At 54.6% G+C, this 26,810-nt stretch overlaps 3 protein-coding genes across 5 annotated transcripts in view; all 3 read left to right on the top strand.

The window, feature by feature from the left end:
• Window positions 1-215: 215 nt before the first annotated feature.
• Window positions 216-19,917, top strand: IPO13 (importin 13). The gene is made up of 20 exons (XM_024760399.1): window positions 216-945; window positions 2,722-3,458; window positions 8,636-8,776; window positions 8,867-9,008; window positions 9,101-9,267; window positions 9,472-9,592; window positions 9,676-9,823; window positions 10,265-10,446; window positions 10,532-10,558; window positions 10,731-10,865; window positions 11,057-11,200; window positions 12,524-12,604; window positions 13,139-13,276; window positions 13,468-13,564; window positions 16,444-16,496; window positions 18,728-18,794; window positions 18,880-18,938; window positions 19,091-19,180; window positions 19,473-19,654; window positions 19,745-19,917. The coding sequence occupies exons 1-20, from the start codon at window positions 862-864 to the stop codon at window positions 19,839-19,841; spliced, it is 2,892 nt and encodes a 963-aa protein (XP_024616167.1). The 5' UTR covers window positions 216-861; the 3' UTR covers window positions 19,842-19,917.
• Window positions 19,918-21,992: 2,075 nt separating this feature from the next.
• On the top strand, window positions 21,993-25,119 carry DPH2 (diphthamide biosynthesis 2). Of its 2 annotated transcripts, XM_024760378.1 has the most exons (6): window positions 21,993-22,193; window positions 22,367-22,479; window positions 22,741-22,964; window positions 23,164-23,847; window positions 23,941-24,117; window positions 24,199-25,119. In XM_024760378.1, the coding sequence occupies exons 1-6, from the start codon at window positions 22,047-22,049 to the stop codon at window positions 24,321-24,323; spliced, it is 1,470 nt and encodes a 489-aa protein (XP_024616146.1). In that variant the 5' UTR covers window positions 21,993-22,046; the 3' UTR covers window positions 24,324-25,119. The 2 variants fall into 2 exon arrangements, with proteins under 2 accessions (XP_024616146.1, XP_024616147.1); XM_024760379.1 differs by lacking the exon at window positions 22,741-22,964 and having other exon boundaries at window positions 22,010-22,193.
• A 1,605-nt stretch (window positions 25,120-26,724) lies between these two features.
• ATP6V0B (ATPase H+ transporting V0 subunit b) overlaps window positions 26,725-26,810 on the top strand; it is a 3,423-nt gene continuing 3,337 nt past the window's right edge. For both annotated transcript variants that reach the window (XM_024760393.1, XM_024760392.1), the window contains exon 1: window positions 26,725-26,787. The gene's annotated coding sequence lies outside the window, so the exon portion shown is untranslated. The remainder of the gene's footprint in view (window positions 26,788-26,810) is intronic.

Here is a 26,810-nt window from a genome sequence, read left to right as displayed (position 1 = left end):
CTCGGGAGCACGCAGGCTGGCGGGAGGACAGGCAGGAACGAAGACCCGGAGAGAGTTTCCGCGCAGTTCCGCCGGACCGTGCTCGGCTCTGCCGTGCCGAGTCGGGCCAGGGCAGGCGCGGGTTGGGGGGTACGGCCTCTGAGTCTGCGGTGCCGGGGACAGGCGCTCGGGGCATCCCGCCCCTCTCTGAGGTCCCCGCCCCGTCCCGGCCGGGCCAGCTCGCCTGTCAGTCAGTGGGGCGGAGGCAGCGACGGTAGAGGGGCCGGAGCCGGGCACGGAGAAGAGCGCGGGCCAGGCCGAGCGGTGGGGACCTGCCCCTTAACTCCACGGACTCTTCGCCCCAGACTTGCGAAGCTGTACCCCCTGCGCTTCGTTGGACGCCTCCGTAACCCGCGAAGGGCTCTCTTCCCCCGTAGCCTCCCACCCCCGTGACCTCTTCCTAGGACCCGAGAGCTCACTCAGAAGAGGGTGTTGTGGGTACAGGCCATCGACCCTGTGACCCCTCACGGGCCAGGGCCTTGGTTTCCCTCAGGCCTCCCTCCCCTATGACTCCCTCCTCATAGCTTCTGGGGACAGAGCCCTGACCTACCACCAGGACCCCTGCCTGCGAACTCCTCACTGACGGCTTCCTCCTAGGAGTCCCCCTCAGTGGGTCTCCTCCTAAGAGCATTCCTTTTGGCCTCTGGCAAGCCCCCCCGCCAACCGAGGTGGGGAGGCCTCGGCAGCCATGCTCTCCCTGGGCCCCTTGTCACCCCACCATCCCCTGGGCACCGAAGCCGGAGTCTAGCAGGGGGCCAGCAGCCAAGAGGCTGGGGCAGGAGACAGGTCACGGTCCACCTCCCTGCTGGGGAGGGAGCAAAGATGGAGCGGCGGGAGGAGCAGCCGGGGGCTGCAGGGGCTGGAGCAGCACCAGCCTTGGACTTCACTGTGGAGAACGTGGAGAAGGTATGAGGGCCTTGGGGTGGGCACTCCAGTGACAGAGCAGAAGTTCTGGGGACTGACACTAATGCCAGAGCCCAGGCTTGGGCTGGGTGCCCGTTGGGATGGTGCCTCCAGAGCACCTGGCATTTGCTGTCTCTCTGGGCAGGCAGGACAGCAATGTAATGGTGTCTTAATAGGCTATTTTGGGCTTTCCTTAGACATGGGTCCTCTGTGGATATTCTAGGGTCTTGGGGTGGTCCTTCCAGGGTGCTGACGGTTTAGACCTCCAGCCAGACTGGCTATTCTCCAGCTCCATGGGAACGGCATGAGCAGTGCAGTAAGAAACCAAGGACTCAGGAGACCTGCAGCTCAGTCTCCAGAAACCATAGTGATATTGAGCCATCCTGGACCTGTTTTGTTGAGCCAGGGGCTCAGAAAATAATCTGGAACTAAAACAATCTGGGTTATGTTTTCACTCTTCCTTGGAGAAGGGTCCTTCCTTTATTGGATGGAGGCCAGACCACTTCTGGGCAGGCAGGAGTAGGGTTGGCCCCCTTTGTTTTGTGCTGGGTCCAAGGAGCCTGGTCCTGCTGGCAGCTTCAGAGTTCTTCCCTACTCACCTGCCCACATGGCTTCCTGCCATGGCACTCCCAGTTTCCCCCACTGCCCAGTCCATCTTTTTTGAACTGCTTCTCTGTTTCTTTTCTGGGTTCTGCCCCCAGAGGCCTGGAATGCGGAAATGCATTTTCCCTGGGATGAATGGGGAGATGGGGCTACCTTGCTGGAAAGCAGAGAATGGTTGCAGATACTCGTTTGTTATTCTTGAGCCCCGTTTACCATACCCAATAGTGAGGATGTGTCTCTCTGCTTCTGTTCTCTGCCTGCCTCAGCATCCCTGAGGGTCCAGACAAGGGACAGTGGCCATAACTGGCTGTCAGGGATACAGACAGGGCTAAGTCTACTTGGATGGAGCCTGCTTAGGGGGTGAGAGTCCTAGCCTCACTCTTCCACCCCGTGGGGCCGGGCAGTGTTGGCATGGTGGCGTACTGTTCCATGTGCTACCAGGGAGATAAACCACTGTTTTCTTACTGTGTGAAGTCCTTATGGAATTGGGACCCTGGGGATTTGGCTAGTTGAAAGCTCCAGGCTAGGCGTTTGCCAGGGCTGCAGGCCAAGACTTCTCTGGACCAGCTTTTTGGACCCTCTCGTGTGCTCTCTGAGGAGTGTTCTCACCCTCCTCTCCAGTTTGTCTCTGCCCTAGGGCTGCCTGGCAAAGCCTTAGTCCTGCTCAGATTTCACAATGGCTTTGGTGCCAGCATCTGGAGTGACCTAGGGATGATCCTGGGGGAGCTAAATGGAGCTGTTGGAGTAGACGAGAGCAGCTGTGCCTGGGAGGGTTGGGGGGCCCCTCAGTCTGTTTCATACTCTTCTCAGGTTTAGCTTCTTCCCTGTGGAGCCATTCCTTCCACCTGGGCCTTGCCCTTTACTTCAGGTGCTTCCCCTCTGGGGAACTCAGCCTCCTCTTTTGCTGCTCTCCTGTGGAAGTTCATTTTCTGAACCCATAATGTTTTGCTATAAGGAGAAGAAATTATGGTAGAGTATGGGCAAAGTTCAGGCACTCAAGATATCAGCAGGACTCCAGGCCCAGGAAACACTGCAGAGCCCTGAGTTCTCCCTTCCTGCTCAGCCCCCCAGTCAGAAAGAGAGAGCAGTCTTGCAGGACCAGGTCCTGCCCTCTGTTCTGGGCTCTGGCAGGTTCCAGAGTAGCCAGCACCTGCTCAGTCCTGTGCTGTTCTGCAGGCGCTGCACCAGCTCTACTACGACCCCAACATTGAGAACAAGAACCTGGCTCAGAAGTGGCTGATGCAGGCCCAGGTCTCCCCACAGGCCTGGCACTTCAGCTGGCAGCTCCTGCAGCCCAACAAGGTGCCTGAGATCCAGTACTTTGGGGCCAGTGCCCTGCACATCAAGATCTCTCGCTACTGGAGCGACATCCCCACTGACCAGTATGAGAGTCTAAAGGCACAGCTCTTCACGCAGATCACCCGCTTTGCCAGTGGCTCCAAGATTGTGCTGACTCGGCTGTGCGTGGCGCTGGCCTCGCTGGCTCTCAGCATGATGCCTGATGCCTGGCCGTGTGCTGTGGCAGATATGGTGCGGCTCTTCCAGGCTGAGGACTCCCCAGTGGATGGCCAGGGCCGTTGCCTGGCCCTGCTAGAGCTGCTGACAGTGCTGCCCGAGGAGTTCCAGACCAGCCGCCTGCCCCAGTATCGCAAAAGCCTGGTGCGGGCCAGCCTGGCAGTGGAGTGCGGGGCTGTCTTCCCGCTGCTGGAGCAGCTGCTGCAGCAGCCCAGCTCACCCAGCTGTGTGCGTCAGAAGGTGCTCAAGTGCTTTTCCAGCTGGGTGCAGCTGGAGGTGCCCCTGCAGGACTGTGAGGCGCTCATTCAGGCTGCCTTCGCTGCTCTGCAGGACTCAGAGCTCTTCGACAGCAGCGTGGAGGCCATCGTCAATGCCATCTCACAGCCTGATGCCCAGAGGTGAGCCGGTCCCTATCTTCCGGAGATGGACAGTCTGCTTGGCCAGCCATGCATCCATCCATCCATTTGTTCAGTAAACACGAATTGAGTGCCTACTGCATGCTTGGTTCTATGCTAGAAATAGGTCCAATGCTGGAACCAAACAAGACATGGTCCCTGTCCTTATGGTTCAGAGAGGGAGACAGGCATCAGACAACTAACTATGTAATGAATTATTCCATGAAAATATTTGACTCTCCCTTCCCTTTCTCTCAATCATGCAGTCACAAAGTTCTGGTGTTCTGCTTCTGACTATATTGTGTCTCTGTTTTTTCCATTTCCACTACCACCACCCTGGTGTAAGCTGTCCTCACCTCTCTCCCCAGAATACTGAGGGGCTTCCTCACCAGTCCCCTGGTTTTCACACTTATACCCTTCATTGCCCACCCAGCACCCAGAGCAGTCCTTTAAAAATGAGGATCTAATCTTTCCTTTCTGCTCAGAAATCTCCAGTGGGTCCTCACTGCTCTTAGGATAGAGTTCAGAATCCTCAACGTGACTCACAGGGGCACTGCACAACATGGCGTCCCCAGCCTTGTCTCGTCCCGTGCTCCCTGCTTTCTTCACTCGCACACAATCTCTTCAGTTCTGTGAGTGTCCCAGGCTCCCTCTAGCCTCTGAACCATCACATGTACTTGTCACATCACTGCTGCCTCAGCTGAAACTTTGCTTCCTTAAGGAAGTCCTCATGATTTTTAAGACTCAGTTTGGTCTCTGTTATTTTATCTTAGAGCTCCCAGTGTGTTTCCTTCTTAGCCCATAACACAGTTTCATTATAAATTAATGTACGTCTCCCCATTAGTCTCTCAGCATTGTGAGGACAATCACTCTGTCGTTTTATTTTGTCACACTGCCTGGCAGCACTTGGTAGCATTCATTATTTTTTGAACGGATGAAAAGTAGGAGTTGCCTGAGTGGTGAGGGGTGGGGGTGGGGTAGGGAGAGGTTGGAAGGGGAGGGAGTGTTCCAGGCTTCGGGAGCTACAGCAGGTGCAGAGGCCTGTGGTGGGCAGCACCGCCATACATTACACTCACCGAAAAAAGGTGAGTGTAATGAGATGCTTCTCCAGCAAGTGTTGCTTGAGCGTCTGTTTATGTGTGGGGCCCTGGGCTGAGCACAGGGAGCCTAAAGATGGGTTGATTTCTGCAAGATAGGAGCTCACAATCTAGTAGACACTTGGGTGGGCAAGTAGAGCCTATGTGATGAACGCTTTAATGGAGGGAGCGGGTGGCTGTCAGAACCCAGAGGAGGCATTTAACCCAGTCTGAGGGTTATTAAGGGCTTCCCAGAGAAGGTGACAATAGAGCTGTGCTTTGAAGGCTGTGTAACAGTTAGCCAGATGGAGGTGATAGATATGGGGAGGACCTTCCAGACAGATGGAAGAGCCCAAGCAAGGGAAGGGTGTGAGAGAGCCTGGTGAGTAGGTGTGATTAGACAACAGAGTATAAGGGCCAGTGGTAGGAGATCCAGGCCCAGATCATGCAAGACCTTGTTGGCCAGGCTTAAGATTTTGGTCTTCATCCTGAGGATGATGTAAATCTATTAAAGGATTGTAAGCAGAGAAAATGGCATGATGGCATTTTTGGTATAAGTTGGATTGGCCAGGGCAAGACTGGAGGCCTGACACTTAACATTTCAGAGAAGATGCTTTGGGAATGCTTGGCAGAACCAGAGGGCAGGATACCACTGAAAGAGATGGCCTGGGGAAGTGGTTGATAGTTCTAGCCTTGGCATTAGTCATGTCTGAGTTTGAATCCCAGAGGGTTCGCCTCCTAGATCTGAGACCTTGGGCAAACCACTTTTAAGCCTCAGTTTCTATCATCAGTAAAATGGGTGTGATCATATTACAGAGTTTAAGTAGGATAATGTGCCCAGGGCCTGCACCTGGTATTCTGTGGGGAATATTTTGGTATGAGGATTAAATAAGAGAATGTCTGTGAAAGGTTTAGCATGGTTCCTGGATACTCCATAAACGGCAGTGACTAGTATTTGGTATCATTATTGCATTGGCAGTTAGTACGAGCCCTTTCCCATGGCTTCTCTGGTTTTCCAACTTCAGGTGGGTACCAAGTCCCAGGTCAAGGCCTTTCTTGGCTGGCTGGGCTCAGACAGCTGGTGGCTGAGTGGAATTGGCAGGGCCAGTGCGTGGGTGATGTGGGGTGTCCTTGGATACACCCAGGTTTACCCGGCTAGCCAGTGTCTCGAGGGCTTTGGTAGGTAATTGATGCCTCTTCTCCTCTGAACGAATGAGCGAGCAAGGAGCCAGTGAGGGAACCTATAGCCTCCTGAGCGCCCATTGGCTGCAGCCCCCTTGGTTGCTTAGCAACTCTCCCCATTTTCTCAACTCTGCTCCCAGAGCTCTAATTGCAGGTCTGGGCTGAGCTCTGTGTGAGTGGCAGTCAAGGAGTCCCCAGCAGCCCTGCCCCGGCAGCTCGAGCTGACCAACAGGAGCCAGGCCTTTTGAACCCAGGCTCAGCCATGGTGCTTAAAGACATCCGCTCTATCTTCCTCCCCCACACCTAGAAGCCTCAAGGCCTCAGGCCCGTGTCTGCTCACAGGTCTCAGGCACAGGTGCCCAGGTGGTAGGAAATCTATGCAAGAGTTTCCCCCATGGGTGGGCTGCATCCAGCCTGGAGTCAGTGTTGGGCCTTGCTCTGTCTAGTCTATTTCCTAGCTTTGGCTTGAGAAAATCACCTTCAGTGGCTTTGACTTCTGGGTCATCCAGCCACTACCTCCCCAGGTGTCCTGACATCAGCTCCCCTGGGCTGAGCCTGCACTCAAGTTACCATTTTCCCACCCCTCCACAGCTGCTGCTGCTTGCCTGGCTCTCTCTCCTTTGAAAAAAAATTTTTTTTTTCCTGAGATTTGTTTTTAATCCTGGGAAAGCTTTTCACTGGGGGCTGGGGAAGGGAAAGAAGGTAAATTAGACAGGCTCTTGGGGGCTCCCATCAGTTAGAACTTGAGATATGGGCTGAGATCTCCATAGCTCCTTTGGGGAAATTCAGGTTGGGCCTTGAAACAGAAGCAGATCTATAGCTGTGTAAGGAGCTGTCTTAGCCTGGAATCTGTCTCTAATTTGTTCTGTGACCTTGAGTAATACTCTGAGCTCTACTGGGCTCTACTCTTTTATTTATCCTATTATGAGGTATAGATGAGACAAATTCAGAGCTTTCATTGAGTACCTACCGTGTACATGAATTTTGAAGGTGTGAGGGAACCTTGGAATACAGTGGGGATGCTGTGAGGGTAGGGCACTACCTCCTGCCCCCATCTCAGCTACTGGGGAGTTTGCGGGCCATGGCCTTGGCCCTGCCCCTACTCATTGTGCCAGAGTCTGGTCTGAAGGTGCCCATTGTCTTGTGGTGCAGCCTGTGTCAGGGCCATGAGACTGAAGCTATCCCCACTGTCTCCAGGCAGCACCCTCTGGAGCTGTCTCTGGGCTGTGGGTACCCTGGTAGGGACGTCTTGTCCCACCAGAACCAGGATGTGGAGAAAGCCAACATCCTGGACTGGTTGCCTCTTGTCCTTCTCATCCTCCACCTAAGGTTATGGGGCTACCTCCGAGCAACCTGCTTGGGGCAAGTCCAGATAGAACTCCTTCTGGACCCTCAGCAACCCCTCCCCTCCGTAGATTGCTATGGTGACTCTATGATTGACAGCAGAGGGATCCCCCCCTGAGAGTATCACTTCTCTGCTTAGTCTCATCTCCACAAAGCAGGTTTCTGGGAATGGAGCTAGCCTTCTTTCAGCCTTCTTTGTATACTCTGCTTCCTCTGCTGCTTCTTTAGGCATCATTGTGCTCTTTTCTCTCATTCAACACTTTCTTCTTGGGCAATTCTCATGTGCTCCCATTGCCGTTTGCTGATGTTTCCAAAATCTATGTCTCTTGCTCAAACCTCTCCATCGGGCTTCAGGTTTTTATCTCCAACTCTCTGGACACTTCTACCTGCCTAGCTCACCAGGTACCTCTGATTCAACATAACTAACACTGAACTTACCACCTTCTGGCCTCCCATTAAATTTATTACTGTCCCCTTCTACCCGCTCCTCCAGGTCTCAGTAAATACCTCCACCAAGGAGAGTTGTTCCTGACTCTTCCCCATCCTCATATTCCTGTTTTGCCTCTAAGCTCCCTCTGAGTTCATCATCTACTTCTCTCCCTTCCTTATTGCCACCAGAGTCCTTAGGAGTTAGGATTTGGTGGTAGGGGGTGGAGTGGAAGGTGGAGGTTGATGCTCTTAGGATTGTTGCTGCCTTCTAAAGTCTTTAACGGGACTCCTAGCCTGTGTTACGTCTTCTGTCTCCCACCCTCGTTCAGTCTTCCCTGACCCTGAGTGTATTAGTTTCCTAGAGTTGCCATAATAAAGTGCCACACACTGGCACACACAACAGAAATTTATTGTCTCACAGTTGTGGAGGCTAGAGGTCTGAAATCAAGGTGTCAGCTCCGTCTGAAACCTGTGGGAGAATCCTTCCTTGCCACCTCCTAGCTTCTGGTGCTTTGCTGGCAATCTTTGGTGTTCCGCTCGGCTTGCAGCTGCATAATTCCAGCCTCTGCCTTTATCATCATATGTCATTCTCCCTGTACGTCTCTGTCTTCACATGAATGTCTTTTAAGAACACCAGTCATATTGTATTAGGGCCACCCCCTACTCTGTGTTCTAATCTACAATGACCCTATTTCCAAATCAGGTCACATTCTGAGGTACTGGAGGTTAGGGCTTTAAAACATCTTTCTGGGGGGGACACAGTTCAATCCATAACAGTCTGTTCTCTGGTCCCCCCAAATTTATGTCCTTCCCGCATGCAAAATGCATTCACCTCATCCCAACATCCCCAATAGTCTTAACCCATTTCAGCATCAACTCTGAGTCTAACTGGAGGACACAAGTCCACCCATAACACTTACCTTCTCGTACTTCCTTCCCAGAATTCTTCTGGAAGTCTCTGACCTAAGGTTCTTCTCAAATTGGTCAGCATCAAACCTGCTGTGTAGGCCCTGACCTCTTTTTCACTTTGGGTTTGATGTGGGAAGGAAGGGGGGCTTTGATGGATGACAGGGAAATTGTGCCTTTCTCTTAAAGCTGGTGGGGGATGGGCAGACAGCTATGATGGGTCTCCTCACCTTATGCCTCCAGGTATGTGAACACACTCCTGAAACTCATCCCACTGGTACTGGGACTGCAGGATCAACTGCGACAGGCAGTGCAGAATGGGGACATGGAGACCTCCCACGGCATCTGTCGCATTGCTGTGGCCCTGGGCGAGAACCACTCCCGGTGAGGAGAGGGGCAGCTGGGGGTGGGATAGTAGGGCCCTCTAAGAAGTGGGGGAGGCGGAATGACCTCCCTATGTCTCCTCCCTCCCAGGGCCTTGCTGGACCAAGTGGAGCACTGGCAGAGCTTTCTGGCCCTTGTCAACATGATCATGTTCTGCACGGGCATCCCTGGCCACTTCCCTGTCAATGAGACCACCAGCTCCCTGACCCTCACCTTCTGGTACACGCTGCAGGTGTGTCATGTGACCTTCAGTAGGACTGGGCCATGATGGAAGAAGGTGGATCAGGGGCTTCTCTGGCTAACTCTCCTCCCTGGTTCTCTCAGGATGACATTCTGTCCTTTGAGGCAGAGAAGCAGGCTGTGTACCAGCAGGTATACCGGCCGGTCTACTTCCAGCTGGTAGATGTGCTTCTGCACAAGGCCCAGTTCCCTTCTGATGAAGAATATGGATTCTGGTCCTCAGATGAGAAGGAGCAGTTCCGAATTTACAGGTGATGGTAGCAGGCCAATCCTAGCTCTAAAGGGAGTCCTGAAATAATGAAGGCAATGAGGGGAGGGGCCCAAGGCCAGGCTCCCTGAATCCTGGGCCTCCTTTCTCTATCGGCACTTTGGCAGGGCTCTGAGGGAACTGGGGTGGGCTCCTGGGCTTGGGGGAAGCAGCCAGGCGGTGTATAAGACCTTTATCTGCTTCTCAGGGTGGACATCTCAGATACACTCATGTATGTCTATGAGATGCTGGGGGCCGAGCTGCTCAGCAACCTCTATGACAAGCTGGGCCGTTTGCTTACCAGCTCAGAGGAGCCCTACTCCTGGCAGGTACCTCCCCCGCCTGATTCCCGCAGCCCTCCCAGACCTGTCGCACCCTCCTGAGCCAAGCCAGTGGCATCCTCTTTTCCCAGCACACAGAGGCCCTGCTCTATGGCTTCCAGTCCATCGCGGAGACCATCGATGTCAACTATTCTGATGTGGTGCCCGGGCTCATTGGCCTCATCCCACGGATCAGCATCAGCAATGTGCAGCTGGCGGACACTGTCATGTTCACCATTGGTGAGACCTGGCACACACCCATGAGCACATTCCCAGAGCCAAGGCACACATCCCCAGCCACAGCCAGCCTGCTGGGTCCTATCCAAAGTGGGAGACGTACATGCCCACACACACAATCAGAACTGCAGCCAACTGACTGTCCTGGCATGTCTAGGGGTCCTTTTCTACAGTGCGCTGAGCTGCAGTTCAGTGAGGCTAGTTCACTGTCACTGAAATAGCAGCACTGGGCCTCTACTGCATAACTCCTTCCTGCTTCTCAGGTGTAAGGCTCATGTTTGAGCATGTGCGTGCGTGTTTGCCCATTCAGTCCTCTGAATGAGCAGCGCTCCATACAGGGGCTGTAACTCCACCCTGCCGGGAGCTCTGCCTGCCTCACAGGGACATAGTACACAGCCAGCCTGGCCTGCCTCAGATGTCTTGCCTTCTCCCTTCTTTCCCCAGGAGCTCTGTCTGAATGGCTGGCTGACCACCCCGTCATGATCAACAGCGTTCTACCCTTAGTACTGCATGCCCTAGGCAATCCCGAGCTTTCTATCTCTTCTGTGTCCACCCTCAAGAAGATCTGCCGAGAATGCAAGTATGACCTGCCGCCCTATGCTGCCAACATCGTGGCTGTCTCCCAGGTACGCGGGGGCCGTGGGTGTGTAGCTGGGCCTCAGGGCACACTCTGCCCTGTGCTGACACCATATTCCTTCTTTTTTTCCCCAGGATGTGCTGATGAAACAGATCCATAAGGTGAGTTCAGAAGTTTCTAAGGGGCTCCTTGGGGTATTGTGGGGAGCTGTAGAAATCCCATCTTCTGCCTTTGCGCCTTATTCTCTGTTCTCAGAACCTTCCCCAAGAGGTTCATTCTTCCCACCCACAACCAGGTGTGTCTGGGACTGACCCTCGATGTTCTGCCCCACAGACGAGCCAGTGCATGTGGCTGATGCAGGCACTGGGCTTCCTGCTGTCGGCCCTGCAAGTGGAGGAGATCCTTAAAAACCTGCACTCGCTCATCTCACCGTATATCCAGCAGCTGGAGAAGCTGGCAGAGGAGATAGTGAGTGAGCTGGTGTGCACGCGCGCGCGTGTGCGTGTGCATGCATGTGTGAGTGTGTGCGTGTGTGTGGCTGGGGAGCAGCAGTGGGACTATGGGACTTCCCTTCGTGTTGGCTGTGACTGCTGAGGGGTGGGGCTTGAGCTGGCAGTCAGGGCTGGGAGACCCAGAGCTTGGTTCCCTTCTCCCTGTAGCCTAATCCCTCCAACAAGCTGGCCATTGTCCACATCTTGGGGCTTCTCTCCAACCTCTTCACCACGCTGGACGTCAGTCATCATGAAGATGATCATGAAGGCTCTGAGCTCCGGAAGCTGCCAGTGCCGCAGGGACCCAACCCTGTGGGTGATGTTGTCATTGCTATTGCCCCCCCAACCCTGTGGTAATGTCATAGTCACCCCTGAACTCTACGGGTAATATTGTCATTGTGTCCCTGGCCCCATGGGACATGATGCATTTGGTCCTCTGACCCTGTGAATGACCCTACCATTGCCCCTTACTCTGTAGGGAGTGATGTCATTGTCTCAGTCCTGTGGGTGATGTTGTCTTTGTCCTCCCCACCTGGAGTGGTGGTATAGTGTTTCCTTCTCCCCATGGGGGACACCGACATTATCCTACAACCCCAAAGTGATGTAATTTTGGACCCCTGTTTAACTTCCAACTCTGTGAGGCCTTCTACTTCAGCATTCGCTGTCCCCTACGGGCACTCCACATGTAATAGTTCTTGCCTTTGAATTGCTCCTAGTCTAGAAGAAATACATGTAAACAGATTGTCACAGAGCAGTGTGATAAGTACTGCAGTAGGCTCGGGCACAAAAGGGATTAGGATGACCACTTACAAGCTGTTTGGTCTGGGGCAAGCCTCAGCTTCCCATTCAAAACTATGAACATCAAGATATCTGGTGCTAAAAAAAAAAAAAAAGATATCTGGTGCTCATCTCATAGAACTGTGCTGAACAGCCGGGGTGGTCTTGATTGAAAGTACTTTGCATACCATAAAGCTCTGTACAGATGTGAGGGACTGCCTTGGTCATTGTTCCAAGTATCCCCTCCAGGGTTTCTCCTGGAGAAAAGGAAGCCACAGTATCCTGGTCTCTGTACTCAACTCCCCACCCCAGTTTCAGTTACCCTTTTGGCTCCAGACCAAACCGAGGCCACTGTCCTCCCACAGAGCCCCTTCTCCTATGGTAGTCATCATCCCGCCTTCCCTCACCTCCCAGGACCTCAGGCTGCTCTCTGCTCCACCATAAGTTGCCCGTATCTGCGCATCCTCTGGGGCTCTCTACCCTAAGCCTATCTGGGTGAGACAGCATCTCTGCTTCTTCAGGGGCTAGCCCATAAGCGTTTGGCACTAAAATACTTTTACTGAGCAGAAGTAGATAAGGAGTGACTTTTTTAAAAGGTTATCTTTTGAAGCACTTGTAATATGCCTGCTTTGCAGTTTGAGGCTTTCTCTAAGGTGATCCCCAGAATTCAGAGTATCCTCTTTCATTCATGGGGATTCAGCAAAGCATTCCTGCCCCCAGGGTCCCTTGCACTGAGTCCTCAATGGGCAGTCTGGGGCAATAGATTCGAACTCCTGGCCTACTTCCAGCTACTGAGTAGTCCTTCTTGGGTGGGTGAGAGAGGTAGTGGGGGCACCTCACTTCTTCCTTTGTCTTCAGGTGGTGGTGGTACTGCAGCAGGTCTTCCAGCTTATCCAGAAGGTGCTGAGCAAATGGCTGAATGATGCCCAGGTGGTGGAGGTGAGTCCTGACCCTTGCCATCCTGACTTTGCTCAGAGGTGGAGCAGGAAGAAGGTGTTGCCGCCCCACCTCGGCTTGAGATGACCTGGAGGAAGTAAAGGAGATGAATCCTGCCCCATAGACACAGGGATTCTCTGGGGAAGACATTCAGAGCTTCCCAGCATCACAAGAAGTGCTCGACCCCAGGACTGTGATGCTGGGGCTGAGTGACAGGGACCCATTTTAGCGTCAGACACCTGGTTTTGTTCTGTTCATTTCAGAAGTTTCTCACCACTGTTGCTCCCTGAAAGGCAATGGTGAGGATGTAAGTAGCAAGAGTTAAGTTACAAATTTCCATCCTCAGCCCCTCTGAGAAGGGCCTTTTAGCTTCCTGCCTTCCAGGGTGAGGGTCAGACTTGCCTACTTTCCTTGGTTCGCAGAGCCAGGCAGGGCTTGTAGGTAAGGGCCCATTTTTAGGCCTCCTCTGTGCAGGGCCTCAGTTCTGCTCCAGCCAATGGTGACCTGCTGACCAGGGCCCCTTTGCTTTCTTCCCAGGCGGTGTGCGCTATCTTCGAGAAGTCAGTTAAGACGCTGCTGGACGACTTTGCCCCCATGGTGCCACAGCTGTGTGAGATGCTGGGTCGGATGTACAGCACCATCCCTCAGGCCTCCGCTCTTGACCTCACTCGACAGGTGGGCCTTCTGGTGGATGCAGCAGTGTTTGGGATGTCATCCCAGGCAGAGATCTGATGCAGGGGTTGGGCGGGTGGGTAGAGTGGGGTGGATGGCTTCTCTGGCAGGGGTTCTCACCTGCATCCCAGGGATGTTGGCCTGTCCTGGTGGGCCAGGGCCTCAGCTGACCGGCATTCCCTGCTTTGTTGTAGCTGGTCCACATCTTTGCTCATGAGCCTGCCCACTTTCCCCCAATCGAGGCCCTCTTCCTGCTCGTCACCTCCGTCACACTCACCCTCTTCCAGCAAGGTAGGTCCTGACCAGGGTCTCCGCTGCTGCCGCCACTGCCACTGCCTCTGCTTCCCCAACTGGGGAGCCAAAGCTGCCCACTCTGTTCTCCTCTCTCCCCTGAGTTGCACCTGGGACTTGATGGGAAACTAACGGGATCAAGCACAGCACAATTGTCACCTTACAGATAGTGGACAAGAGAGTGAATGATGTCTTCTACTGGCCTGCTGGACTCAGGGCCAGTCTGGATGTGGGGGAAGATGGGGCTGGAAGCTCTGAGGGACTTGGGGCACCAGGCTGACTCCATTTCCTTTGGGATAGAATGAAAAGCGGAGAGAGCGTGGCTTCGAAGTCAGATAGACCTAGATTCTAAGCTCATCACCACCAGCTAGTTGTGTGACCTTGGGCAAGTCACTTACCTTTTCAGAGCCTTCATTCCCATATCTGTGAAATGGAGATTTTCAGATACTCGATAGGACTGTTACAGGTATTAAAGTAGCATCTTTTGGGCCCCTGGCTTGGGGTTTTTGCACACGATGTACTCAGTGATTGCTGGTTCCTTTCCCTACATTGAGACTTATTCCTTTCTAGGCCAAAATCCTTTGGCTGTGGTCCCGGTGCCCCATTCACTGCGGCCCTCTGCCTGAGAGAAGTTGGGAGCAGGGGGCTCCAGCCTTCCCCTGCTGCCTAACCCAGGCTTCTCACTCAGAAAGGAAACAGTGTTGTTCCTCCAGCCTCCTGAGTTTTGCCTGGATTTGTGGTCACAGGTTTGAGGCTCACCAGGAGTCTCAGCTGGAGCTAGAGCACTCTCTGCTTCTGTCCTCGATGTCTGGTCCCATGATGCTGGCCTCTGCTCTGGTGGGCCATGGGGTAGTTTCCAAAGTGGGGAGAAACCTGAGCCAGAAACCCGGATGTGGTCATCCTCAGCGCCACCTCTCCCCCTCCTCATATCCAGCTGGGGACAGGTCGTGGTGGTCTTTCAGCCTGCCCACTTCTCCCCACCCTCTACGGCCACTGCTCCAGTGTATGGTGCCATCTGGATCAGCTCAGCAATCTTCTAACTGGTTTCCCTGACATCTGCCCTTCTCCAATTCATTCTGCACCATGCAGCTGTAATATTTTTTATAAGACACAAATCTGAGCATTTTCCCTCCCCGGCTTAAAGCCCTTCTGTTGCTCCCCATCACTGTGGGGTCATCGTCCCACTGCCCTCCACATGATATAGCTCCTGCCTACTTCTCAACGTCCATTCCTGAATGGCTCCAGCAGTTCAGCCATCCTAATTTTTCCTCTCTGTGTCCCGTTTGATCCCTATGCCTTGCTCCTCTGCCTGGATTGCCCTATGCCCTTTACTGGGTGAGCTCTCGCCCCTCCCTGCCTTACCCACGCATCAGTCCTCGGAAGCTCCTCTGAAGCAGAGCTGGGTGCTTCTGACCTTGTGCCAAAACTGCATCGGGCATGCACTGCTGATACAGCACTGATCGCACTCAGTAAGCAGCTCCCATGTCTGTCTCTCTCCCTGGACTAAGCCCCTCAAGGGTAGGCTTGGCTCTCTTCCCTCTGCGTCCGTCAGAACAAGGCCAGCATAGAGTAGGCACCAGACGCTGTTGAAGAAAGGAGGACGAGGGCTCCTTGCCCTTGGAGCCTTTCTTCCTCACTGTCCGGCCCACCTCTAGCAGGGTGGCTGCTGAACGCCAGACCTGCCGTCTGCAGGGCGACCCAGGCATGGGGCACACCGGGCTTCGTTTTCCAAGACTTGAGTAACTTGGGGCGCAGATGTGGAAGGGACGTGCTTTATCAGTGGCTCCTCACAGCCCGAAGGAAGCAGGGGAGAGATTATTATCAACTTGACAGTCGGGGAAACCGAGCGTCTGTGGCTTGCGCAAGATCACACAGCTGCTTAGTGGTGTCTCAGGCAGGGGTTCCCGCAGCACCTCCTCCTGAGAGCGGAGCGGTGGGCAGGACCTCCAGGCGCACGCCTTGTCCGTGCCGCAGGTGTCCTCAGAACTGGAAGCAGAGTAGTGTCCAACATCCTGTCTGTTGGGCTTGTTGGTTGCCTTACAGGACAGGATGGTCCCCTCACCTGCTATGCTGTCCCAGCCTTGCCGTACTTTCCTCGGGCTCTGCCCTCCCACCACACCGTGGGGTGACTGGTTTCCCTCTTTCCTCGTGCGTCCAGATGGTGGGAGCTGGTGGCCAGCCCTGAGCCTGGCTCTCTGCTGGGTCTGTGTCCACGTGGAGGGGCTTTGTGGGTGGGGTTCCCTCCCCTCGGCCTTGCAGTGGCTTGCCTGGCCATCCCCACAGCATATGGGGCACTGCAGTACCCAAGAAGGAGTCTTCTGGTTTCAGAGAACCCAACAGATTCCTTTCTTTGGCTAAGCCAAGAGCCCTAAGGCTGTGGAAGGGAGGGGGCGCCTGCTCAGACCATGATACACAGCCCTTTCCAGGGCCTTCAGCCATCCCTCCAAAGGCAGTACCAAGGACCGACCTCCCACCAGCCCTGCCCTCCTCTTTGATGGCTAGTGATGGGGAGGTATGTGCTAGGAAGCAGTGTAGGGCCACTGCAGCGTGCCAGAGGCCACAGCAAGAGTCTGGGGGCTGTTTGTCCAGCTACACGGTGGCCAGCGTTGCTCGAGCATCGCAGGGTCACTTGGGGACTGACCTGAGAGGAGCGGGGAGTAGGTGGAAGGCCCCTCGGGAGGGAGCTGGGGCAGACCGTCCTTCACTTTGCCGTCTCTTTCAGTTCATGGTTTTTGTATGTTTTGTTTCTTTATCTTGCTTCCTGCTGCTCATGTGCCCCCACGCTGTCTCCCTGCAGGCTCTCAGTCCCACATAACTATATGAGGTTGAGTTGCTGTTTGTATAATTTTTTCTTAAGTTCCATCTTTATTATATTTTAGGGCCCAGGGATCATCCTGATATTGTTGATTCATTTATGCAACTCCTGGCACAGGTGTGTTTTAGTTTTATTCATTCACGTTCTGTTCTCTCTCTTTCTCTTTCTCTTATGTTGAAATTCAATTTAAGCCTATTTTTAGCTTTCTGTTGACAAATTTTTTTTTTCTGTTCAGTTGAATAGAGTTTCTTCATCTGTTTCCGTGGAAGTTGACAACCCAACATCCTCCTTTAGTGCCCCTTTGCCTCAACTAGCTCAGTCCTCCACAGAGACCAGGGAGAGGCTGATCCCAAAGGGAGGGAGCTGGGCTGGCCTGGCCGGTGGGGAAGGGAGGGGGTGGTAACTGTGCCCAGCAGCTCCTGTGGGGCTGGGGTGGCCGAGGAGTTCAGGGGCAGGACCGGAGTTGAAGGGCCTGGGGTTCATTGTCCCCGTGCTCCTGCCGGGAACTGCCTGCCTCAGTGCCCCCAGCCTGCTCTCGAGAGGTAGGCTGGGAGGAGCTCCGAGGGAGGGGCCGAGCTGAATGTGCTGCGGTGGAGCCCAGAGCTTGGCTGTCGCTGGGCTGTCAGACAGATCCTGCTGCTGCTGGGAGGTGGGGTGCTGGCTTCATTGTGAGATGCGTCTGGTGTGTAAGTGTGTCAGACCTTACTTGTATGTTTTGAGTTTGGTTTGGGAAGGGAGCAGAAATCACGTGGCTGCCGTAAGTAGTACGTGTATTGTGTTGAGTGTCGGGATAAACGTGTAGTTGAAGTGTGGGCCTGGGCATTGTTGCGTGTTGTGTGTTGATGTGCGTTAGGCATTGATGGAGTTTGAATATTGATGCGTGTTGGAGGCGTGTGTGTTGGGCTGTGGGAGTGCGTGTTATGGAGGGTAGGTGTAAGTACGGTAGTGGTGTGTCTGTATTAGGGGTTGTATGTTTGAGAAGATATATGTGTCGGGCTGTGGGAATGTGGGGTTAGTATGATGGGGGGTTCCTTGTGTCAGAAAGTTCCTGTGAGTTGGGGGTTCCCGTGGGTTGTGGTAAATGATGTGTTTCTTTGCTTAATCACTGCACAAATATTTTTTGAGTGTTTAATACGTGCTTGGTAGTCTGCTAGGTGCTGAGAATACAATGGTGAGCAAAAGCAGCCACAGTTCTTACTCTCTTAGAACTTGCAGTCTAGCGGAGGGGGCGCAGGAGGAGCGTGAATGGGCGGTGTGTCCTGGGCCTGGGTGGACGCATGTGAGGGTATCCAGGAGGGTGCATCTTCGGGGTGAGGGCGTTTGAGTGTGTGTTTGTGCCTGTGCGTGGGGAGAGTGCACGTGCTGGGAAACCGGGTGGAACGAGGGTGTGGGCGTGTGGACATGGTTTGGGGACGTGGGGGGATGGGATGTGAATATGTAGTGAGGGTGTGTAGCAAATGTGGGAGAGTGGTGTGTACAAGGGATGTGATAGAGGGTCAGTAGGGCGTTTCGAGTGAGGGGGCATGTGGGGCTGTGTGCAGAAGAGTGAGCGTGGGGGAGTGGAAGGTATGTGAGGACTGAAGGGTTAGGGGTCGATGTGGCACGCATTGGGGGGCTACTGGGGAACAGCAGTGCTTGATGACTGTGGGAGCTGTGCAGAGCATCTCCTGTGACCTGAGGATGTACCAGTCATGCCCTGGTACCACTTGGGGTGGGCTCTCGGCCCCTATACTCTGTCCATTCCCCCTGACATGGCAGCCCTGGCTCCTGGGCTGGGTATAGAGGAGAAGGGCCTGGACACAGGGTATCCTGGGTGAAAGGTGGGGCTGTGGCTCCCAGGCTCCTGCCCTGCTTTTCCTCTTCCTAAGCTGGAGAGTGTCTGAGGAATGCAGGCGGGACGTAGGAGGGGGGCTATTAGACTGGGCTCCATGTCCAGCTGCCATCTCTTCTTCCTGCTGCCCTGTTAACAAATCCAGGGGGCCTCAGCTGCCTCTGTGAATCAGAGTGAAGTCACTGCTGGCAACCTGGAGCCTGCAGGAGGTCTGGCCCTGATGGTGGGAGGTGGGGAGTGAGGTGTTTGATTAGGGGTGACTTGGGACCCAAACTTTTGCCCAACCTCTCTCATATACCTGTGCGTTCAGGTACACATACGTGTACGTAGCATCCCTTGGCTGCTCCCCTCCTGACCTACTGAGCTCTGGAGTGGTCTGGGTCCCCCAGAGACGGCTGGGTGGCTGGTGTTGACAGCCTCTACTTGCGGTGTGTGAGCTTGGGGTTGGGTGGCAGGTGAGTGGGGGGATGGTTCTTGGAGTTGGCTGGGCTGGGCTTACCAGCTCCACCTCCTGCAGGCTCTGAAGCGGAAGCCAGATTTGTTCCTGTGTGAACGATTGGATGTCAAAGCTGTGTTCCAGTGTGGTAAGTGGGGCCAGGTGGACAGGGCCTGGGGCCCCTTCGGGAGGATCCTTGACACCCGTCTGATCTGCCTCTGCCTCTCCCACAGCTGTGCTGGCCCTCAAGTTCCCCGAAGCACCTACTGTCAAGGCCTCCTGTGGCTTCTTTGTGAGTCCTGTGCTGACCCCTAACCCCCCACCACCCCTATGCCTAGCACACCCTGCCCAGGACTCTAGAGGGTAGGGGTGTGGTGTGCAGGTCTTGTCTCCAGGGGGACAGGAGAAAGAGCTGGGGCTGACGGGCCTCTCCATCCTCTGTAGACAGAGCTGCTGCCTCGGTGTGGGGAAGTAGAACCTGTGGGAAAGGTGGTACAGGAGGATGGCCGTATGCTGCTCATAGCAGTGCTGGAGGTGAGATGGAGCCAGGTGTGGGGGGGTTGATGGGGGTTGGGTGGCCCTCACTGTTGGGGCAGCTGCCTTCCTGGGGAGCTTGAGCCTTGGTTCCCTAAGCTCTTGTTTCTCTGTCAAGTCAGTGACTGGAAGTTGTTGGGGTTCTGTGAGGATCAGCTGGCTCTTGAAAAGCAGCGCTCACCTGTCATATGCACTTTGGCTGAGGAACTGTCCGGGAGTGGGTGGGTGTGGCTAGGCACCCTTGCTGCAGAAGGGGCAAGGCCCTGGTGTGCTGAGAACCCGTCTCCCTCAGGCCATTGGGGGCCAGGCCTCCCGCAGCCTCATGGACTGCTTTGCCGACATCCTATTTGCTCTGAACAAACACTGCTTCAGCCTCCTGAGCGTGTGGATCAAGGAGGCACTTCAGTCACCTGGTTTTCCCTCTGCCCGCCTCAGCCCTGAACAGAAGGACACCTTCAGCCAACAGATCCTTCGGTGAGCAGAGCTGGCAGGGCCTGGGCTCGGGTCAGGGGGCAGAGGAGGCGTGGTGGATAGTGCTAACTTGCTCTCCCTTCTCTTCTTCAGCGAGCGAGTAAACAAGAGGCGGGTGAAGGAGATGGTGAAGGAGTTCACACTGCTGTGCCGGGGGCTACATGGCACAGATTACACAGCTGACTACTGAGGGGCGCCCCCGTCCCACCCACACCTCCTCCTCACCCCTTCCTATCGCCAAAGAGTAAACTTGAACCTTCACTGCACTGCTGTGTCTGCTTCCTTTCCACTGCCACCACCACCTAACTGGGCGACCTCAGAAGACCTGGGGGAAGGATGGGAGGATGCTTGGACCCAGGCCTTGGTAGGGTGTGGTGGGGCCAACCTCTCGCTCCTGGGGTGGAAGGGGCACTGCTATAGCCAAGCCGCCTAGGCTGGAGCCATTCCAGATACTGCGGATGCCCTTGGGGTAGGTGGGGACTGCAGTAGTGTCAGCAACCCACCCCCCATTAAATTAGTACCAACGTTTATGCATGCATACATTTACTTAATCAACAGTGCTGAGTACTAGGCCCCTAATTCTGCCATGCCTTGTTCTGTCTGAACGAAAGCTGATCTAGTCCATAGCTACCATGCTAACTAAGCTGGGAGAATGGGACCAATGAGGAAGGCTGCATGAAGGAAGTTTCATTTCTGAAGGGAACGGGAGGCTTCCTAGGTAGAGGACTTGGGGCCTTGGGCTGGCAGTGAGGTGAGGCTGGGCTCATTTGGGAGGGAAGAAATGGAGAGTGGCTTTGAATTCCAGGGTGTGTTTCTTGTGTGGGGTTATTGAGGCACCCAGACTTGCACTTGGTTGAGAAGAGGTATAGAAAGCGGGGCTGAGTATGTGGGGGAGGAGATATGGTGGACCCCAGAGGAAGAGGAAGGCAGGCCCTAGTGTCTGCAAACCCATAGCTCCCCAACTCTATGGTACCTGACCAGCACGTGATGGTCAGGGTTTGGTCAGGACCAAGGATAGCTCCCGGCCTGCTGTTGCTCTCCTCCCTTAGCAGGGTTCCCTCCCTTTCTGTCTCAGCCATAGTTCCACCCTGGCTGCCTCTCAGGCACCCCAGCCATCTCCTCAGTAAGATCGCAAGAGCAGGATTGGGTTCTCCTGACTCCCAGCCCTGAGCCATGCGTCTCCTTGGAAGTGTTAGGAGAACTGGTTACTCCCACGATTGTCTCACTTTTTCTCCTGTTCTTTTCCCAACCTCTGCGCAAATTCTGTGTCCTCCATTCTTCATCCTCATTCAATCTCTTCCCACACCAGCCAGCATGAGCCCCCCTTTCATGTCATCCCCTGAGATCACTCTGTCCCCTTTCCCTTACCCCTCCTCCATCCCATTCTCACGTTACTCTTGATTTTTCACTTCTGGAGTATGTAGAGATGTTTCACATACTTTCTGTCCTTTTCTCCTACGACATAGCACCCAAGTGTCTTCCTCCCTGCTGCCATGATCAAATGTAGCATATATAAATAACCTGGGAGAATGAGGGGTCTAAGGAGCAGCTTCTGAAATCAGACCTGGGTACAGATGGTGCCACTGATTTGCTGTATCTTATTAGGCAGTTAGCCTCTTCGAGGCTCCGTTTCCTCATCTGCAAAATGCGACAGCTCTTACTCCAAAGACTGAACTCTGTAGTACCTGGTGAACAATTAGTGCTCAGTGTTTGCTTGATTGAGACTGCCGTGAGGATAGTAGTGGATTCTTCCAGTACATGTGCTATGCAAAGGACTACTTTATGAAGTTTTATATCTAAATTAATTTGCCCCAGCAATCCTATTAGAAGTACTATTGTTACAAGCCCCATTCTGCAGATGAGGAAACAGCCATTAAAGACGTTGAGTAACTAAGAGCCTCAGTAATTAGTAAGGGGCAGAGCGCAATATTGAAACCCAGGCAGTTTGGTACCTAATTTAAAAATTATGCAATGCCTAATTCTCTGTCACCTCCCAGCTGAGAGTGCAGGGGAAGTGCTTAACTGTGTAGGCGGATAGGAACTGCTCAAACTGGAGTAGTTATTTTCAGGGAGTCGGTGTCTCTGAGGGCGCTTGGCGGCTGAACCGGAAGACCAGCGCCAGGAGAGGTGGGCCAGGAGAACTGCAACACCCACAAGGCTCCGCGCCTTCCTCTGAGCCACTTCCGATTGGCTTCGGGCGGGGAGGCCGACTATTGGTTCTGTGTGGACTGGAGGGCGGGAGCCGTGCTGATTTTTAGATGGGTGAAGTTGCCATCAGCCCCGCCTCAAGCACCCGGAAGTAATCTCCCTGGGAGGCCCACGTGTCACTATGAGGGCCGTTTTTGAGAAGGCGGGGCCTGAAGCTAATTGAGGGAGGTCCCCGCTGCCTCCCGCTATGGAGTCTACATTCAGCAGCCCCGCGGAGGCGGTGCTGCAGCTAGAGGCGGGCGCTGCCGGGCTGCGCACTCCTCTTGGGGACCTGGACCGAGTGTATGAGCTGGAGCGAGTCGTTGGATTTGTCCGTGACCTGGGGTGTCAACGGGTGAGGAGCGGATGGGTCGCCCAGAGGATCGGGATCTTGGGTGATTTTGTGAGGATGGGAATGAGGGAAGATGCTTCTCTGGGAGGAGGGACTTTGAAGGTTAGGTAGGGACTCCCGGAAGGTTTCCTTTGAAGAGGAGAGGCTGTTCCTGACTCCATGGTTTACGCTTACAGGTGGCCTTGCAGTTCCCTGATCAGCTATTGGGAGATGCTGGGGCCGTGGCTGCACGACTGGAGGAGGCCACAGGGTCGAAGGTGTTCATTCTGGGAGACACAGCCTATGGCAGGTGTGAACTTGGAGCTTGCCGATAGAGGGTGGGGTAGGTCTAGGGATCCAGGGCTCATGGCATTTCCCCTCTATGACAGTGTCTGACCCCGATGGTTGTGTTTCCCCCTGATGGTGATGTTTCCTCTCCTAATACTAGCTCTTCTCAGTGACGGTGTCTTCTTTTCATAACGTCATATTCTTCATTGACCACATTTTCCATTGACGACGGCAATGCTTTTCTCGATGAGAACCCCTCTCACTAATGGTGTCTCCTCTGCAGCTGCTGTGTGGATGTACTGGGTGCTGAGCAAGCTGAAGCTCAGGCCCTTGTACATTTTGGCCCTGCCTGCTTAAGCCCTCCTGCCCGCCCACTGCCCATTGCCTTCGTCCTTGGTCAGCGATCTGTGGCCTTGGAGCTCTGCGCTAAGGCCTTTGAGGCCCAGAACCCAGACCCCACAGCGCCTGTGGTGCTGCTGAGTGAGCCGGCCTGTGCCCACGCCCTGGGTGAGGGTTTTGCCTTTGCATGCAGGAAGGGTGGGCTGACCAGTTTGTGCCTTAATTTCCCCATGTCAGTACACTCCCATGGAGTTCTTAATATGGGTTTGACCCCAGCCTCTGCTTTTGGTTCCCATTCAGTCTCCTGGGGATGAGGGGGAATCCTGCTTTACCAGACCCCAACCCTGACACCACCTCCTTCTTCCAGAGGCCTTGGCCACCCTTCTGCGCCCACGGTACCTGGACCTGCTTGTCTCCAGCCCAGCTCTTCCCCTGCCAGTGGGCTCCCTCAACCCAGATCCTGAGCCCCTGGAGCGTTTTGGGCGCCGCTTCCCCCTGGCTCCAGGGAGGTGTTTGGAAGAGTATGGTGCCTTCTATGTGGGGGGCTCTGAGGCCATCTCTGACCCTGACCTTGACCCAGACCTGAGCCGACTGCTCTTGGGCTGGGCACCAGGGCGGCCCTTCTCCTCCTGCTGCCCAGACACAGGGCGGACTCAGGATGAAGGTGCCCGGGCTTGGCGGCTCAGAGCACGTAGACGCTATCTGGTAGAGAGGGCCAGAGATGCCCGTGTGGTGGGGCTGCTGGCGGGCACGTTGGGTGTGGCCCGACACCGTGAGGCACTGGCACACTTGCGGAACCTGACACAGGCTGCTGGCAAGCGTAGCTACGTGTTGGCCCTGGGGCGACCCACGCCTGCCAAGCTTGCCAACTTCCCTGAGGTGGATGTCTTTGTGCTGTTGGCCTGTCCTCTGGGTGCCCTAGCCACCCAGCCTTCTGGAAGCTTCTTCCGGCCTGTATTGGCACCGTGTGAGCTGGAGGCTGCCTGCAACCCTGCATGGCCACCTCCAGGCCTGGCTCCCCACCTCACACATTATGCGGACTTACTGCCTGGTGAGTGGTGGGGGCACTGCCTAGGCTAAAAATGCTTGGGGCATGGAGTTGGGGGGCCAGTATGGATCCGCTTTCTCCCTCCCTCCCTTCCAGGCTCTCCCTTCCACGTGCCCCTCCCTCCACCTGACTCCGAGCTGTGGGACACCCCAGATGTGTCACTCATTACTGGCGACCTCCGACCCCCACCTGCCTGGAAGCCATCAACTGATCCTGGATGCTCAGCCCTAACCCCGAGGCCCCAGCTGGAGCTGGCTGAGAGCAGCCCTGCAGGTGAGTGTGGCAAATCTCCACTCCCATCTGAATTCTTCCCCTATGTTCAGGCCACTCAGCCTCAATCCCCTCCCTCTGCAGCCTCATTCCTTAGTTCCCGGAGCTGGCAGGGACTGCAACCCTGCCTGGGTCAGACGCCGGTGACGGCAGCTGTGACCGGAAGACGAGGGATTGCCATCGCCTACGAGGATGAGGGAAGCAGCTGATACCATGTGGGGCCAGAGCCACAGGTGGACTTGAAGACCTTTAGTGCTCCCTGCACCAACTCCACTCTTCTGCCAGGATCCTTGAAGGAGCCTGTCACTGAGGCAGCCCCTCACTGGGGATAGGATTCAGCTCTTCCTGTCCTGTCCTGGCGCTGGCACAAGGCTTAGCACATATTGGCTTGGTAAATATCTGTTGTTTGACTGATGCGGAAACAGCTTTGGGTCTTCCCTGAAGCCTTCTGGGCCATCTGTTCTCCCGGGAACAACAGCACAAGACAGTTGAGGGTCTGCCTTTGTTAAAGGCAGGTGCTAAATGGTTTAGACCATGGTTTCTCAATCTTGGCACTATTGACACTTTGGGCCAGATAATTATTTGTTGTGAGGGGCTGTCCTGGGCATTGTAGGATATTTAGCATCATCTCTGGTTTCTGCCCAGTAGGTTCCGGTAGCACGCCCCTCCCCAGTTGTGATGACCAGAAATGTCTCCAGATGTTGGCAAATGTCCCCTATGGGGGCAAAAGCGTCCCCAGTTGAGAACCACTCGTCTGCACCTATGCTGTCCAATACAGTGGCCACATGTGGCTGTTCAAACATAAATTTGAATTAAGTAAGATTAAAAACTCAGTTTCTCAATCACACTAATCACATTGCAGTGCTCAGAGCCACATGAGAGGACAGTGCAGCTATAAGACATTTCCATCATTGCAAAAAGTTCTGTCGGCCAGTGCTGGTCTACACTGACTCCAATTAGTTTCTCAGGGAGATCACAGAAATTTGAATAAACCAGATAATTTTTCTCCTTGTTTCTTTTTGTTCATCAAATACCGCAGGTCCTGCACAGGTCCTGTGGGTTGAGATCTGAATTGTATTTGACTGGATTCCTGTCCTCACAGTGTGGCTGGGAAGAGAGGCAGTTAAACAGGCAATTGCCACATGGTGAAGCAATATTCTTTATGAGTAGGGAAGCCCCCAGGGGCAGCTGGAGCCCAGAAGAGGCTTCTCAGAGGGAATGTTACCTAAGCTGGATCGCTTGGAGGGGGGAAAGAAAAAAAGCAGAAGTGAGGTGAAAAAGACATTTGGGCAAAGGGTACACCATGCTAAAATAGGCGTAAACCAGCATTGTGGGTGCTTCAAGCAAAGTGGAGTTGCTGGACCCTAAAGGTTCAGAGGGGTGAAATGAAATGACTCACCTCTTAATTCCCCACATTTGCCGAGAATCTTGGCATATTGTGGTTGTCCAGCGTGTTGAAGAAGCAGGTGAACAGGAAGATGTGATTTCTGCCCTCAGGGATTGCCCAGTCTGCTAGTAGAGGCAGTTCTGTAAACCGACCGTGGTAACTGGGACAAGGTGGGCACCAATCATGTATTTTACAGATATGTATTGAGCACCCACTGTGTGCCAGGCACTGGAGATCCAGCAGTGAGCTCAGGAATCCTTTCGTGGTGCTTACATTCTCCTGGTGGGGGCGATAGACACAGAACACTTAGTATGCAGAATGGTGATAAGGGCTATGGTAAAGCTGGGAAGGAGTGCAAGAGAAGGGGCTGCAGTATTAAACAGGATGGTCAGAGAAGGCCTTCTGAAGGTGAGCGAAGGCTGAAAGAAGTTAGGAATGAACCACGCGGATAATTTGGAGAAGCAGAGGAAACAAGTGCAAGTGCAACGCGTTGAGGGTGTGACCGGTGTGTTCAAGGAACAGCCAGGAGGCCAGTGCAGTCAGAGGAGGGAGTTAGTGGGGAAGTATTAGGAGATGAAGTCGGGTAAGAGGCATGGGGAGGCGCAACAGTAGAGGCCTAGTAGGCCATTTTAAGGACTATGGCTTTTATTCCGAGGGAAATGGGGGCCTCCGAGGTATTTCAAAGAGAGTGACATGCTCTTGCTTAAGTTTCATAATGATCGCCAGGGCGGCGGGGGAGCCCAGAGCGGGCGCACTCCCCTGCCTCTGGTTAGGGAACCCTTCCTGGGGGAATGGTATCCCAAGACTAGTGGGTGTTGGCTGGGCCATGGGGTGAGCACGAAGAAGCGTGCTTCAGGCAAAGGAAACAGCATGAGCTCAGTGAGGGACGGAGCGGACACCCTCGCGGAACTGGGTGGGACGGTCGTGGGGAGGCCTGCGAGATCAGCACTGGCTTGGAGACTAAGCTAGGGCGGCGGCGAGCAGGAAAGCAGGGCTGGTGGCCGGAGCAGGACGGAGTGTCGGGGCGCAGAGGGAGCGAGCTTGGTCGGACGCGAGACTGACCGGCCAGGTAAGTAAGAGTGGGCATCCGAGGCCCTCAGGGGTGTGAGACTACAACCACCACAATCCTCTGCGTCCGCACTTCCGGCATCACCAAGTTCTAGAACGGCGGCGCTGGGGCGCCAGGCCTGGCGTGTGGTCACGTGGCGCCGGCGCGTCACGTGGGCGAGTCAGGTGACACTGCGGGGCGGACGGCGGACTCCGGGACGAGGTTTGAGCTCTGGCCCCCCACCCCGCCCCCGACCCGAGA

The sequence above is a fragment of the Neophocaena asiaeorientalis genome, unplaced genomic scaffold (genome assembly GCF_003031525.2).
Source record: "Neophocaena asiaeorientalis asiaeorientalis breed wild unplaced genomic scaffold, Neophocaena_asiaeorientalis_V1.1 scaffold761, whole genome shotgun sequence".
Classification (NCBI taxonomy): Eukaryota; Metazoa; Chordata; class Mammalia; order Artiodactyla; family Phocoenidae; genus Neophocaena; species Neophocaena asiaeorientalis.
The sequence above is the reverse complement of the archived record's forward strand: the minus strand, read 5'-3'. Positions and strand labels throughout refer to the sequence as shown.